Source organism: Psammomys obesus, unplaced genomic scaffold, assembly GCF_907164565.1.
Source record: "Psammomys obesus unplaced genomic scaffold, mPsaObe1.curated_primary_1811, whole genome shotgun sequence".
NCBI classification, from domain to species: Eukaryota; Metazoa; Chordata; class Mammalia; order Rodentia; family Muridae; genus Psammomys; species Psammomys obesus.
In genome coordinates, this window is record NW_026588752.1 from 9,643,362 (window position 1) to 9,660,348 (window position 16,987).

The 16,987-nt window shown below is 48.4% G+C and overlaps 1 protein-coding gene across 1 annotated transcript in view; it reads left to right on the forward strand.

Moving 5' to 3' along the window:
- Positions 1 to 16,987, forward strand: part of Sh3pxd2b (SH3 and PX domains 2B) — an 80,799-nt gene that overhangs the window by 42,156 nt on the left and 21,656 nt on the right. The window contains exons 5-7 of the mRNA XM_055604617.1: positions 7,117 to 7,208; positions 7,695 to 7,720; positions 14,655 to 14,789. Of these exons, the coding sequence (XP_055460592.1) occupies positions 7,117 to 7,208; positions 7,695 to 7,720; positions 14,655 to 14,789 (253 nt within the window). The remainder of the gene's footprint in view (positions 1 to 7,116; positions 7,209 to 7,694; positions 7,721 to 14,654; positions 14,790 to 16,987) is intronic.

The window sequence follows — 16,987 nt, forward strand, 5'->3', positions numbered from 1 at the left end:
TGATTTCAATGGCAGGACTTGGTTTTTCTGTCACTCCTGAAAGCTAAAATACCAGCAGCAGGGTCTCTCAGGCCACAGGTAGCTGTCTTGACTGTACCGGAAATGTTCTCTTCATATATGTGTGCACTAATCCGAAAGGACGCTCTTTATGTGGATCAAGGCCCACCCCTGATGATTTTGGTTAACCTCCAATTACTTCTGTAAAGACCCTGCTCTAAGCACATATACCCTGAGGGGATAGAGCTGAACTGTGCCCCCCTTTCACCTCAGATCCACCCACAGCTTCAGTGCACATGCAAACATACAGCGAACCTGACGCCTTCCCTCACACTTTGTGCAGAAAATCAACTCAAAAGGGGTCATAGGAGCTGAAGAGACCACTCAGTGGGGAAAGTGTTTGCACTGGAGCATGAAAACCCAAGTTTGGATCCCCAGCGCCTGTGTAAAAGCCAGATGTGACAGCACACATCTGTAACGCTTGTGCTGGGGAAAAGGGACGTTCGGGGGCTCACCCACCATCTACTTTAGCTGAATTGGTGACATCTAAGTTCAGTAAAACATTATCTCAAAAACACGAGGTGAACAGTGATAGAGAAAGACACCAGCGTAGACACGCACACTTCCGTACACAGACACATGAAGACGTGTGTGCACAAATACACAGAACAGGCCACAGCCCTAAGTAGAAGAGACAAAATTGTAAAACCTCCAAAGGAAAATGTAGAGGAAACCTGCATGACCCTGCATTAAACAAGGAGATTCGTAATGGGACACCAAAAGTGACAATCCTTAAACCTATTCGGTCAAGTTAGCCTTCATCAAACCTACTTACAAAGTTCTCTGATGAAAAAAGAAAGAGAAAGAGAAAGAAAGAGAGAGAGAAAGAAAGAAAGAAAGAAAGAAAGAAAGAAAGAAAGAAAGAAAGAAAGAAAGAAAGAAAGAAGAAAAAAGCCACCGCTAGGAAAAATCAAAAGATATGGCACAGAAATATCCATAAATAACATTTGTAAGGGAGTTACTGAGAATACATAAAGAACTCATGCCAGGTGATGGTGGTGCACGCCTTGAGTCCCAGCACTCAGGAGGCAGAGGCAGGTGGATCTCGTTGAGTTCCAGGCCACCCTGGTCTACAAAGCAAGTTCCAGGACAGCTACACAGAGAAACCCTGTCTTGAAAAACAAACAAAGAAAAAGAGGAGGAGGAAGAAGAAATAATAAAAAGACTTTCAGACAGGAGAAGAATTCCATAGCACCCTCACCCAAGAGGAGACAGGGGTTATAATAAGCATGTGAGCTGGGCATGGTGGTGCATGCCTTTAGTTCCACCACTGAGGAAGGCAGAGGCAGGAAGAGCTCTGTGATTTCAAGGCCAGCCTGGTCTACAAATGAGTTCAAGGCCAGCCAGGATTACACAGTGAGAACATTTTTCAAAAATAAACAAATTAAATAAGTAAAATAAACACATGAAGAGATGTTTAGCACTGCGAACCATTGGGGTCATGCTAAGAGGGACTGTAGTTTGGCATTAACCATGGGACAGCTGCGCCAGATGTTGGTGAGGATCTGGGAAATAATGGGGCCGCTTCTTCGAGGCTGAGACACAGAGATCACAAAATTTCAGGCCAGCCTGGGTCCATAACCTGTTTCAACACACCCCAAGAAGCTTATCACACAGTCAGCCTTGGATCTATACATAAGAGAAAGCTTATGTCCACACAGAGCCTTAGGTGCAAACATTCGTGGCAACAGTAAGTCGTAAGAGCCAAATGGAGGGGGCAGTCTGAAACTTGATGCTATCAGCCAGTTAAATTTGGGTAAATTATATGACCTAGAGGAATTGCAGAATCATGCTGCTAAGTGAAAGAAACCAGATGCAAAGACAACTGACCAAGTGACTGTGTAAGCAGGGTGAGTTTATGAGCACAGAAAGCAGACGAGTGGGTTCCTGGGCCCTGGAACTGTGGGCGGGAAGACTGACTGCAATTTTGATGTTTGGACGATGGAAAAGTTCTAAAATTGAATTGTGGGGATGAGGCTAGAACTCTGTAATTTACTAAATACTGAACTGGGCACTTGCAGTAAGTATGAGGCATGTAAATTATACTGTAATAAATGTGAAAAGTTTTATACCAAAGGGGGCAGTGTTGGGACAGATAGCCCCTCTTGGTGAGGAGGCATGTAGGAAGGGCTGAAAATCACTCCTGATGGAATGGTCCGCTCCTGGTCAGACATGACCTTCATGCATCCCTCCAGTGACTATACAAGGTAGGTTTTCCATATTCCCGCTGTGTAGAGGAGGAAGTGAAGCCCCACAGCTACTCATAACCACAGTATCAGAGGGTTTGCAAGTTCAACACCCTGTGTACCAATTACTGCCTCTGAAAAAAAAATAAAAATGCAAGAGGTTGAAGTAATAGGGCGTGGATTGTGTCACAGTGCTGTGGTCTGAATGTGGAGCAAGAGTGTCCCTCAAGAGGGCTTTATGATGGATATTTGACCTTCTGTGTGTTAGCGTTCGGGTGGCAGAACCTGCAAGAACTGGGCCCTAATGCTGGTCTCAAGAAAAGTCATCTTCTCAAGAGCTTGCTGTTATAAAAATCAAGACTATATGGTGCTCTTGGTCTCTTTTGTATTTCTTTACAGAGTTATGACACAGATGGGGGAGGCCTCTGGCCAGCCCCACAGTTGTGAGCCAAATGGGCCTTCATCTCATAAAGGACCCAGTCTCGGTTACTTTGGTATAGCAACAGAAAACACATTATCATAGGCAGACGTACTCCTCCCTGCTAACTGTCGTCTTCTGAAGGGGTGAGGGGCCAAGGATAAACACTTTGCTCCTACTTTCCAACTCCCAGAGGAAAGTTCTTCATTTCCCATGTCCCTTTTTTATAACTATCAAGTCTGAAGTTGCCATTCTGATGGTAGCATCCCTTTGTCCAGGCCCTGCTGGCAAGAGCTTTAGGTCCTTAGGATCACTGTGCCCTGCTAGACAATTCCTGCCTCTACTTTTCCCCGAAGTTGATCCTCTGCCCACATCATCCTGACCTGTTTTCTCCGCAGCACACCCAATTCTCTCCAGGTCCAGCTGCACTCATGTTTATGGCTTTCCCAGGAAGAAATTGCTAAGGTTGTGAATCAGAACAATGCCAACATTTTGTTATTTCACTTGCCCAGATTCCCTGGATTATTAGTACCATAGAACCTACCCTCCTTGGAGGAGATGAACTGTTCCTTCTGTCACCGGATCTGCAGTTCTGGATGCAAAAACTGTTCCTAATATTTAGACAGCTGTTAGGGACATTGTGAACTGACTTAAGGTAATTGGATCCATCACACTGAGCTTAATTTTAGTATAAAGTGGTAATCTCCAACAGGTAGAAAGAGGCAAGGACTGCTGGTACCCAAACCTGGCTGCCACGTGTGCAGTAAAACTCTCAAGAAAGGGTTCTGCCAGACCCAGTGTACAGTTACCATCGTCTGCAGAATTGGTACCCGATAGAAAAGCTACTGGAAACAAATTGAGAGCCCAGAAACAGACCCCGGTGTGTTGGGCTGGCTGGCAGCTGGCACTGACAGAGGCAACCTTGCAGATCATTGGGAAAGATTGGATTCCTGGATAAAGAGTCTCCATATGGGGGGGGGGGAGTGTTGTGCAGGAGATGTCTAGCGTCAGCGTCACAGCACAGTGGGCTCACTTCCAGGAACTTAGAGTCATCACTGTAAGAGGAAGTGCTGTGAGGGTTTCAGAAAAACGAAAGCTCCCCATCTCTAGGCATGGAGGGGCTTTTAAAGACACGAAAGGTGCAGTCCACAAAGAAGATGTATTTCATTACATCTAAGAAGTTACGCTTATAGAAGGACACAGTGAAAACATGACTTCTGAACCTGCCGCATGATGAGCATGTGTTGTCACGCAGCCTTATAAACGGCTACTCAGCTTGCTGCGGGGCTGGTGAACTACCAGCCGTCTGCTTGGCAGCACTTGGCATGACCGCTGCCCACGACAGATGCAGCATGTTCTGGGGGCAGCAAAGCCCAGTCATAAAACCCTCAAGAAGAGGCCCCAGCCCAGAGCACCATTGTGAAGGACGTATGTGAAGCATGGTCTCACCGGCTTCTGTTCACACAGGGGCCAGAGCATCAGACTTTCTCTAGATCACACCTCACTTCTCCAGTAGAGAGAGAAAAAAATCATTTCTAACTACTGCTATGCTGTGGTTTCAGACTGTGGGATTGATCCAAGACAGAGACAGCTGACACCTTGAAGCACTCTTTTCTAAAGTGAACTGTGTTTTGTTTGGGTTTTGGTACTGAGGCTTTTTGGTTGGTTGGTTGGTTGATTTGGTTTGAGTTTTGTTTTTGTTTTTGTTTTTGTTTTTTCTAGACAGGGTCTCACTATGTAGCTCTGGCTCCCCCCCCCCCAGTACTCACTGTGTAGATCAGACTGGCCTCGAACTCACAGAGATCTGCCTGCCCCTGCCTCCCAAATACTGGGACTAAAGCTGTGCACCACTACGACCCTCTGGTACCAGGTACTGACCTCAGGGTCTCACAGATGTCACACAGGTGCTCTTTCACCTCTATCAGCCTGAGGACGTCTAAGGACAGCCTGCCCTGGCTCATTTCCCGTGGCAATAACAGAATATCTGAGACTGGGTGTCTACTAAGAAAGAAAGATTTCTTTTGACTCATGGTTCCAGAAGCTGTGAAGTTGGAGAGCATAGTGCCAGCAAGGACTTCTTACGCATTCTAACTCGTGGTAGAGAAAAAAAAAAAAAAAGAGCAAAATGCGGCGTCAAGCCTCGATTTATAGCAGTGCATTGTTCCTGCAGAGCAAAGCCTCACTCACTAGAAAAAGCATTAGTTTGTTCTCAAGAGTTCTGTTGCTGTCACAGAGTGGGTAGGTGCAAGGTCTCTGTACACCACACAGCAGGGTATGGCACAGCCTAGCCGGCATCATATCAGCAACTCCCTGGTGTGGTTAAGCTGCAAAATCTACAGGGCTTCAGAGGAAAGAGCCCTGCACAGCAGGTGTCCTGGGCAGAAAAATCACCATTCGCAGCCCAGAATTAGAAAAAGGAGAAGCATCAAAGGGTGTTGTGGAAGAGGAGAGTGTGGCTCCGCACCCCTGGCAAAGGTCCATCCTGGGGCCCTTTGCAGAGTAGGTGATGCCTCATGGCAAATTGAAATGATCAACAAGGGGCTGATGAGATGGCTCAGCCGTTAAGAGCACTGGCTGCTCTCCCAGAGAACCTGAGTTCAATTCCCAGGTGCCTACGTGGTAGTCACAACTGTCTGTGATTCTAGTCACAGAGTATCTGATACCCTCTTCTGGCTCTCACAGGCACTGCACACAAGTGATACGCAGACATACATCAGATAAACAAACACAAGTAAAATCTCAAAAAAAAAAAAAATCAGCAAGCTGTATGTCAGCATCTCTCACCCTGAGGCAGAGAGTGGACAGTGGCCATGAGGGGTCTTCCAGGACCATTGTCTACCTCACACTATCTCTATCTTTCCACTTTAAGTCTGTGGAAGTAGCTTAGAGCTTGGGTCAGAAATTCCTTCAGGCTGAGGTGGAAACTCAGCAGCAGAACAATATCCTAGTGTGCACGAACCCTGGGTCCCACCCCCGGCACCCCTGCCCCACCAGAGAAGTAGACGCAGCAGCCCACCTGCTCAGGGTGAATGAAGGGAATGCCGTGTACGTGGACAATGGAATAGTGTCAAACCCAAAGAAAGAAATCCTGACATGTGCTGCGCAAGGGTGTCCCCCCTACACCCCACCCCGCCCGGCAACATGGAATGAGCTCTGGGTTCGGAGGGAGAGAGCGGGAAGGTGTCCGTGACCCTGAGACGGTTAATGGCCAATTGATGTTAATATGTATTTGACCACAATGTAAAATTCTTAATGGGGGGGAGATGTGGTAGGGTCAAAATCCCCTCAGAGCTGTGAGGTTTCACCCTGGAGTCCCCTGTGTGCCACCAGGAGGTGCGTCTGAACCTGGTGTTCTGCACATTGATGCAAGAGTGGAGCCCAGGCTTGATTTGCAGAGCTGTTAGGCAGAAAATACATGACTCATCTCTTCACTCGGGCAACATCAGGCCCAGAAGGTGCAAGAGAGGCACCAGGGAGCACAGCCCAGGAAGTGCAGAGTCCCACTGAGCTGTGGAGGCCTCTGTGAGGGAGCAGGCTCATACACATACACACGCTTGCGCTCCCGCCTCTGTGTCTGTAGTAGCATGGACCTGAACCCGCTCTACCACGAGCCTTTTGCACCTCGATCATCCCACTCCGGGACCTTCGCTTGGAGAGGAGGGAGGCTTAGTCAAATGTCTGCTCAACCTCGGCGTTCATTCGGTGTGGCGCCACCTCTGTGATGAGCAGGGTGTGCCCTGTTCTTTCTTGGGACAGAGAAGATACCTGTTAAATACTTGAATGAATACTTGGTAGGTGAGCAGACAGAACAAGCGCCTGTGCCCTCCTTGGCCCTTACCTTGCTTCATGCCGCCTGCCAGCTGGACTCTGTCATGACCCAGCTGAGCCGCTCTGCCAGATGACTGGGAACTAGCCCGGGGGAGGCTGGCATGCTAACCCTCCATCACCCAGGAGACTTACATCCAACCCAAATCGTTGGGTTTTGCAGCTTCAGTTTGGGAGATTCAGACTCTTGTTGGACACGCTCCAGATGTTCTCCAATGGCAGACAACATAGAATATGGTAGATAAGGATGAAATGAATAGAGTTCACGCTGTTAGTCAAAGTATCACTTTCCAAAATAGCATGTACGTGTGGGCTGGATTGTATAATAATGAACATACAGTGTTTGCACATATGCCGGCAGGATGTATTATCTCCATACATCTGGGAGAGTGCATGTGCATGCCTGTGTGTTCTCCAAGGCAACGGTACCAGCATCTCCAGGAAGCTTGTTAAAATGCCTGGTCGAAGGCCTCGCCACAGGTCTGTTACATCAAAAGCTCTAGGGGGTCCCATCTTTGCATTAGGAATTCTTCCAGTGCAATCCTGATGCCTTTCTGAGTTTGAGAACCGCTGGTGACAATGTTCTTGATACCATCTCCTTCCTGGGGTTCAGCCATGTCTCTGTTCTAGGCCCTGATCCAGCTGCCCCCCTACATCTCTCAGTGTGATGAGGTGCTACAGTTTTTCGAAACAAGGCCCGAGGACCTTAATCCTCCCAAAGAGTAAGTTGGTCCATGGACTTCCCCAGGTGATAGCTCGCTCATCATTCCAGTCCCACGGGGACGCAGAGTCAGCAAAGTACAAAGTAAGCCAGAGTTCGTTGCCTCAGCCCCCCTGCAAGGCCTCACTGCCTTCTGCTCCATGGCTGCTGTAAGTGGGAAAGGGCGTGGTCCCATATAACAGGCAATGGAACCCACAGTTCCACAGTTGTTCTGCACCAACACATGCTTATCAGAGTGTGATGCCTCCACTCCCCAAATGCAAAGAAACTTTGGTCCATGGATCCTGAACCCTTATCAGATAAAGGCAACATTGAAGGGGTGGGGGTGGGGGCTTTCTTAGAAGAAGCCTGGGTTCCTGGGGTGGGTTTGGGTTCATTCACTGCCTGAGGACGCTGTGGGGTGAGGACTGTCAGCATCCTAATGGAGTCTTACCTTACTGCATAACAAGGACTGACTGGCTCTTTCTCATCCCTTTCACCTACACAGGGAGCATATCGGGAAGAAGAAGTCAGGTAAGCGTATATTCCAGTTCCTTCTTTTCATTCCTGCCATGTACCCTGTGTTGGGTTCTACACTGGGGCACAGCAGTTCAATGGATGGATAGACAGAGGGATAGATGGACAGATGGATGGTAATTGGATTGTTGTAGGATGGGTGGGTGAATAGATAGACAGACAGAGGGATGGGTGAATGCTGAATGGGTGCTTTTGTATGTAGATGATTAGGAGAATGAATAGATGAGCTGTTGATTGATTGATTGATTGATTGATTGATTGATTGATTAACTAATACCCATCCCTGTCTCACAAAAGAAGGATCTGAGCCTGTTTTATCCCTTGCCAAAACTTCTACCAAGTGGATGAGACCAGAATGCTTTTGTGGCATGGTAAGACAGATGTCTTCCTAACCACACAGCAGAGGGTCTGGGCCTCCATTCCACTTTGTACAAGCAATATGGACACTCAGAGCCTTCTACAGTACTGGAAGGGTAAGAGGAGTGAGAGAGTGAGGAGAGGGTAGGAGCCCTGAATCTTGAGGACTAAAGGTGAGCTTTCCAAAGAGTGAAGGAAACTCCAGGCAGAGAGGACACCATACACTCTGACTGGGAGGTGGACTCAGCCACACATCTGGGCCTGGGCCTTTGACAGCCTCAGCCCTGGCTGCCCTCTAAGCTTCCTTCAGCCCTCTATCCTGGGCAGAGCTTGATGCCCGTCACTCAAGCCCTGTTTGGCTCCTTTCTCCTGCCGGAAGCTGGCTTCTGACCGCCTTTTTATTCTTGGGATGATACCAGTCTTCTAGCAGAGGTGGGCCTGGGGGTGATAGTTCCCACAGGCCTGCACATTCTAAAGATGAAGGTCACTAGTCCAGCTCTTCTTACTACCCCATGCTCCTTCTGGCAGCACAGCCAGTGTGGATTTAGGAGTTTCCAGGGCCCTAGCCTCTAATCTTGAACTCCAGGAAGTTTGAGGGTCTCTGTGCATGGGGAGGAAGGGGCACAGGCAGAGATTCACGAAATAAAAACTTATGACCTTGCCTCAGTTTCTTCATGTGTAACATCCAGGCCTGGGGTGTGGCTCAGCGGTAGAACACTCACCTAACATGCACAAGGCCCTGGGTGCCATTTAAGTACACACACACACACACACACACACACACACACACACACACACACTAATGTGTTTTATAGGATTGTCAGAGGGTCTATAATAATATATGTAAAATCCTTTAGTAGTAATATCTAACTGATACTGTTTGATTATTGCTCGAGCCTACAGATGTCCCCGATAGCACCAAGAACAGGTCCACATTTCAGGGCTGTTCTCTTCCTCTCCTCCTGGGAACAGGCCCTGGGTGAGCTTTACAGGCCTCTAGGCTGATCAAGGCAGAAAGTAAAGACAGAAGCCATGACCTCATTCCTCTTTCCTCGGCCCCAGCCTCCATTGCTCGCTGATTGCATCCAGCTCTCCTTTGGGGCTTAGCGGTCACTGGCCACACCATGGCATCCTGCTAAATCTGCAAATGGTCCTCAGCTGGGATAATGACACATTTCTTTTCTTAGCAAAGATCAGAGAGCAGCTGCCACTCTGGGCTGGTCTCGGAGTTTCTGGCCTTGAGTATGTAGACTCCCCTGACAGGAGCTGGAGAAGATGGGGTGGGGAAGGAAGAGACACTCTGGTTTGTGAAAATGAGAGTGTCCCGCCGGAACAGGCTTGATGAGGGGACCTGTCTGGAAAAGAAAGCCGAGGCTGTAATTTGTGGTGACAGTGGTTGACATCACTCACCTGCGATGATGGGGCTTAGGTTTGTTTATAGTCCCGCTGGCCGGAACACGGCACCTTTCTTCAGTCAGACTCAGAACCCTCGATGGGCTCCATACTTATCTGAGTGGTGGACACTGCCTTGATTTTAGAGCTGTCCTTCTTGATTGAATTTAAAGACATTTAAATTAAAGGCAGATTTTACCCCTGCATCTTCTATGCCAGAAGGCTTGTCTGTCCCCAGCACCGCCCAGTCACAACCAGCTGGCTCCTGCAGACTTGGCTCACGTGGCCCCAAATTCTGCTCATCCCACAGGGGGGAAACGTCTCACCACAATTGAGCAGGTCATCTGATGGCTTGCAAGAGCTTTTCTTCTTGATTTTTGCTTATTTACAGATTTTTTTAGCAAGCCTGGCAATTTAGTGAACTTATGGAGGGAGGAAAAATCCTACTTTGGCATTACTCAACATTTTAAAAATTCAAGACATGTCATCAGAAAGGAAAAAAAACACCTAACTCAAAAGTTTCTCTGGGAGAGTAGGCACTATGTGGCTTAAGACTACAAGGACAAGAAGAATGCTGTCAGTTCTTTTCGGGTCATGTGATTTAGCCTAGGAATCTTCTGAGTTCGCCCCTGGCGAACCTTTGTGCCTCAACCAGGAGAGAGATGTTTCTGGTACCGTTCCTAATAGGGCTTAGTTTCAATGTCACACTCCACCAGTCTCTACATGGCACCCGAATGGTCTGACGCTCATGTAAGGCTCCTGGCTAATCATCTGAAACCAGACTTCTTGTCATCAGTGTTGGTAAGTGGGGTATTCTGAGTAAACCGCAGACCACTTGCCCTGGAAACAGCACTGGGAAGCAATTCCCGGCTCTCGACTCTGAGGCACGCCTTGGCCAGGGACTGCAGCCTAAAGCTCAAAACCACAGCCTGAGCCCCGTTATCTGTCGTTCTCAGCTCATGCAACCAAAGGCTGCCCTCTGTTCTCTGCTCATGGCTTCCTATTGATTTAGATTTCCTGATTCTGTCACCCAGTACCTACTAAGCTCCTACTGTGTGCCTGGCAGTATTTGTTCCCCAGGGACTGTCAAGGCAAAAAAGGACATAACAAAAGGAAATAATAAAGATATTTGATATTCCCTAAGACAGGAAGTCATTTAAATCAAAGTTTTAAAATAGTCTTTCAGCTGGGTGTGGTGGTGCACGCCTTTTATCCCAGCATTCAGGGAGGCAGAGGTCTACAAAGCCAGTCCAGGACAGCCAAGGCTACACAGAGAAACTCTGTCTTGAAAAACCAAAAATAAAATAAAATATTCCTTCTTCCATTTTGCTATTTATTGAGCTCTACTAGGTACCATCCATGGTCTAAATCATGAATTGATACATTTTTTTTTTCTAAAGAGCCAAATAATGTATAGATAATTTCCATATTAAAGGTCACATGCAGTCTGTCACTAACAATAATACATTTTATTCCTCTCCTCCTCCTCTGTCTCATCCTCCTCATCCACAGACACTTTTAAGAAGTAGGTGGGGCTAGAGAGACGGCTCAGCAGTTCAGAGCACCTGCTGCTCCTGTAGAGGGCCCAGCTTGAGTTCCCAACACCCACATGGTGGCTCGTAACTGTCTGTCGCTCCAGTTCCAGGGACAAAATGTCCCCTTCTGACCTGCAGGCATCAGGCAGGCACTTGATGCACATTCATCCATGTAGAGAAAAATACTTATACATGTAATATAAAAAAAATAAGAAAATAAATGAAAATTTTAGAAGCCTGCAAACCAGAGATGAGTCCTTGGATTCGTGCTAGAACATGGACTTCTAAGCCAGAACAGGAAAATGTACAGCAGGAGAGAAGGGGATGTATAGAATTGATGGGTTTTTTTTTTTCTGGTTTGTTTGTTTGTTTGTTTGTTTGTTTTTTAAGTAACACGGAATGGCCAGAGGGATGGCTCAGCAGTTAAGAGCACTTCTGCTCTTGCAGCAGAAACAATCTCAGTTGGTCCTGACACGTCAGGCTGCCCACAACTGCATGTACCTTCAGCTCTGAGGGATCATCTGACTTCCTCTGGAGCCTGCACATGGGTGCACATACCCACACCTTTACACATAACTAAAACTGATTTAAAAAAATACATCTTTTTTAAGAAACAAAAGTAAGTGAGGCTGTAACGGCGGGCTGTCAGAGGGGTCGCCACCAAGCACCCCTTGAGGAAAGGAGAGAAACAGTGGTGCCAACAGCTGGCGGAGACTGTCTCTTGCAAAGAGAACAGTGCGTGCTGCTGGCTCAGCGTGGCGATATAAGGTGTACAAATGTGAGATAGACTTGACTGCTTGTGGCAGAAAGTTCTGACGGATTGGAGCTTAAACAGTTCAGTACTGCTTCTTAGCTCAAACACAAAAGATAGCCGAGCCTGGCACAGTGTTTGGCGGTGACGAGGATCTAGGGCCTGCCTTAGTGCTTTGCCATACATGGCAGTGTTCTCAAGGTTACCTTCTGGCCCAAGGTGGCTGTTGTAGCCTCAGCCATTTGTTACATTCCCATTTAGGCCAGGAGAAATGGGTGAATCAGGGCAAGCCTCTTTCCATAGAGACACCAAGCAGTTGCATATACTTCCGTGTATACCCACCGACTCATGCCATTCCCAAGTGGAAAGGTCTTTTCCCAAGTGTTCAATGTAGCTGGTCAAAATTTTTGCAGTCTCTGTAGAATAAAAGAGAATGGGAGATGAGTAGCCTTCTGCCCTCTGGGGTGGGCTGGGGTGGGGCAGGGGAGGGAACATGTTCTGATTGGCTAACAGGCTGCATCCATTGGGCAGGGCTTTGCAGGCACTGGGCTTTTCTTAAGTGAGGTGAGAACCACAAAAGCAGAACCTTGCCTGGGGAGGATAATGACCCAAATGATCCTCTACCTGAAGAATCATGGTGGATTGAGGCTGGCAGCAGGGAGCCAGTTAGGAGAGTAAGACTAGCTGGTGCCCAGTAGAGGGGTTCCTGGCCCTCAAGCAGGTTCTACTCAGTGTGGACTCTGGTTTGTTCTATTGAACGTAAAAGAACCCTTGTTTGCAGAGAGCCAGCGTCTTAGACTCATGGGCTCCTTGCAGGGCCCTGGAGGGGCAGAACATACCAGGTTAGCCTGGCAGGAGGTTCTCGACAGAGTCACAATCCAGTAGGGTCAGGCCAGCCTTGTCTCAGACCCTAGCCAATGTGGCTGTCTGGGTTTGGTGGGCTGTTGACCTGTTAAAGGGTATGACAGAGAGCTGTTAAGGGGTATAACCTCTGAGAAATACAAAGAAAGGACACAGGTAGGCTGGAACCTGGGGTGGACCCAGGAACTGCCGAGGAAAGAAAGCTGGAAGACCTCAGCTATTACCTCTTTCCCTGTTGTTCATCGTTCATTTCCACACTGGGATGGGAAGCCCATCCAGCTGTGTGGTAAAGGACAATTCACTTACTATCCTCAGTCTGTTTTCTTATCTAATAGGCAGTGCCCACCCATGCACAGTGATGTGGGGAAGGTTTGCGATGGTCTTCGGCCCACGAGAGGCTTTTTTCCCCCAGCTTCCTCCCATCCAGCCTTCTTCAGCACATCCATTCTGCATCTCTTCTCTCCCTTCCCCTCATGCTCTCTCCACTCAGGTTCAGGTGGTTAGGGTGGTCCCTGCTTGGATGCCTTCCCTCCACCCCCACAGCAGGAAGGACCAGTGGCCAGAACCTGCTCACAGAGCCAAGAAGCAGGCCTGCCCTTCCCCCACACGTGCCAGGCTGGCCCCTTTGACGCCTCTGAACTGAGATGTTCCCTTTAAGTCTTCTGTGGTGTGTTTTTGTGTGATACCCATCTGTCTTAGTGGGTACCACCAGGCCTTTACAGCTCTAGGGTGTGACACTGGGAAAGCCGTCTGCCTGGAAGCGCTTCCCATACTTTTCCCATCTGGGACCACTGCCCAGCTCCAGTGCCACCATTGCCTCTTGCCTAACACCTCACACCCTTAGTCTGGAGCTCTCTCTCCCTTGCCAGCCTCTGCCTCTCTCCACACGGCAGCCAGAACCACTTGTCCAACTGTAAATTTTGCTACTCCCTTCCTAGAACCCTTAATCAACTCCTCAAGATTTAAAAATCCAAACTTATCAAGTCCTTGGCCTCAGATCAGTGCTTTCCTCGGGACTTCTCTCAGAACCATGCCTACCTCCTGGCAGAACTCTGCCTCCCCACCTCATTCTTTTCCTGGAGGCTCCCAGGCCTTTCCCATTATGGAAGACTCCACCTGCCTTGGTCCTCTCCCGTTCCCAGGACACCTTCCCTCATGGGTCTCTGTTTTCTGCTTTGGAGGTCCTGCCGACCACTCCTTTGGTACAACTTTGCCTTTCCTGTTCATTCTCTGTGCTGGCATCCTGGGTATTTCCAAACTGATGCTTGTATAATTGGATCTCTCGTATGTATGTATGTTTGTTTGTGAGTGTGGGTACACACACACACACACACACACACACACACACACATATATATCTTCCATGTATCTATTTTCCTAAAACTTTGAGTTATTTGAGACTCATCTGTTTTTGTGGTCCCCAACAAAGTATGTGGGGCATCACAGGAGACTTATGAGTTCACAGGTGAGGATTTCGGATGAAGTTGGATCGATAAAGACCGGCTGGTTGGTGACCTCAAGCTAATTCAAACTATCCCCTTAAGCTCCACCCAGGCAGTCAGCTTCTGGGCACATGCCACATCTTACTCACTTGGCAATCTGGAGTGTTGGAGGCCTCCAAGCTTCTCAGTGTTTGGACTTTTGTTCCTTCCCGCCAAAAGTTCCAACTTGGCTCACCCAAGCCGCTCCCAGGGTGTGAGGAGCAAAAGCTGGCATTTTCCAAAAACCACTGTAGTACTTGATTAATTTACTCTTCAAGGCAAGAAGGAGGGAGGTACTGCAAGGATAAGTCTGTGGAGCTGCAGAGGATGTGCAAGTACCTGCTGTTTGGCTATTTCCTGGGTACCGAGGTACTTTATGGAGGTTTGGCTTCACCGGTTTTTGTATTTCTTAGAAACCCCGGTGCTCTTGGTAAACTTTGGTGCCCGAGTAAGCAAATGAATGAGAGGATGCAAGGCTAGGGATTCAGAGCACGATCCTGTAACCAAGGCTTTCAGAGCTAATGGGATGTTTGATGGCATTTGCTTGTCCCCAGGGAGTGACCTGACCTCGGTGGACCCTATGGTCCTGGAGCAGTATGTGGTGGTAGCAGACTACCAGAAGCAGGAAAGCTCAGAGATCAGCCTCAGTGTGGGCCAAGTAGTGGACATCATTGAGAAGAATGAGTCAGGTAAGGCCCTGGAGCCCCTTCCTCATACCCTGCACCATCACCAAGCCCCACAAACCAGAAGCATGAAGTGAACAGGCTAGCCAGGCCTGGCTCCCCAGAGGGCTCACAGCCACTGTCATGGCAGCCTGTTGGCTCATATGTTACCGTTGCTCCTAGGCTTACTCCCAGAAACTATCCTTCCGGTTTTCACGTAGCTATCAACAGAGTCAAGTGCTCCATTGAGAACTTTCTTGCTGATTTCCACTGGGAGCCCTCAAGAAGGTTGCAGATCCAAGAGAGGTGGCACATTCCTGTAATACCAGCGCTTGTAAAGTGGAGACAAGAGGGCCTTCAATTATCTGGGCTACATAGAGAGACTGTGTCTCAAAAAAAAAAAAAAAAAAAAGGAAGAACCTGTTCAGAAAGATGGGCATCTGCCAGTCTCTTCAACCCACCTGTCATCCCGGACCACTGGCCACCTCCACTGGCAGTGGGATGATTGAGACAGGGGGCCTGGATTCCACCTGGACTCTACACAGCACATCAGTCCAGGTTGCTTCATGTCTTTGGCCATCTGTTTTGTCATCCACAAAACACAGAAAACCGTCAAAGAACTACTGAAAAAGTAACCTGAACCTGGCACACAGCGTGTGCTGCAGAAATGCAGATTTCCTTCCCTGTCCCCCCCTTAGTTACACAGCAGCCATCACACCCTGTGGAAAAAGCAGGGTGTGAGCAGCCTTCTCCTCAACTGGGTTATCGGTGGCTCATCATGTTATGGGCCAAGCTCTATGATAGCCCAGTGGCCAGTTAAGTCCGCATAACTGTGGAAGGATGATGCTTCCAGCATCCTTCAAGTTACGACATCTCATGTTGGTCCTGCGATCAGCACTAGCTAAGCAGAAACGAACTGTGCAATCCAGGAACAGTCCCTGCTTCCAAGAATACAGGAAGACGATGTTTCCGGCCTCCCCCAGGTCATGTCACCATTAGTCATGAGGCTGGTGTTAGTCAGCAAACCTCCATAGTTATGCAATCTAGAGGTCATCAGCTTTGATGACCTGGAAGGAAAGAGTACTTCAATGTCATCTCAGTGTCCTGTGCTCTAACTCTTTCAAGGTCACTTCTCTGACTGTAAAAGATGCGAAGATTTCTCCCCATGGCAAGCAGCACTGACGCCTGCAGTGAACGTCAGCTGAAGGTCCCCTTAGTGCAATTCTGTTCTGACATTGCACACCTAGTGGTAGTATTGGGTCCCTCAGGCCCTCCCTTATTGCCTTAGCTGGGTTGTTCCGCCTGCACATACTGCAGCTAGCTATCAAAGATGGTTCAAGCAGCCCTTCTCTGGCTCCATTAAGTGGCTCACATGACCAAGGGAAACATGCTTTCAGGGTCACTGTCAAGGATACTCTCAGGGATGGAAGTGAAGGGATGCACAGTCAAGTTTCGGGAGAGGCACCGCACTTCTGTATTCTGTCTGCACGCTGCCCTCCAGGAATTTCTGTGCTCAGCAGGCTCTCCGGACCCCCGCGGTTCTCAGAGATTTCATTGCAGAGGCACAATTGACAACTGTGTTGACCTGTGACTAAATAAAAGAGGTCAGATCAAATGCTAATAGACAGTGGGGAAGCCAGCCAGGCCTGCTCCTCCAGGCTTTTTGGCCTCTATGTTGTATGTCAGAGATAGGGTAGGAACTCTTCCAAAATGGGATTTTATAATCTATTATCAAAGTAGGTCAGATAATTTAATTTCTTTCTAGCCAGGGGCTCCAAAGTGGAAAAGATTAGAACATATTTTTAGCTTCTGTGACTTCTCTTGGGGGAGGGAAATCCTCGCCTCCATGCCTGCCTTGATTAGAAAAGGCAGATGTAAGGGGCAGGCAGGAGAAGAGCAGAGAGGGACTGCGCCCCAATCTTCTGAGGCCCAGAGTGTCCCAGTAGTATTCCAGCCACTTAAGCACAGGAGCAATGGAAATAGTGAGCCACGGGTGAAAACTGAAAATCACACGTCATCTCACTGTAATCCCTGTGCTATAGCTGAATGAGCTATAGTGACTCGCTGTTTGTCCCCAGGTCTCTGTAGGCTGCAGAGCTGGAGTTCTGCTGTGCTTAAGTCTGTGTGCTTCTCCCAAGAGAGATGTATGCAGGTTGTATGGCAAGGAGATACTAGGGGAAATGAAGAAAGGAGGGCCCATTCCCTGGGCTCCCAGGGTGCATTGC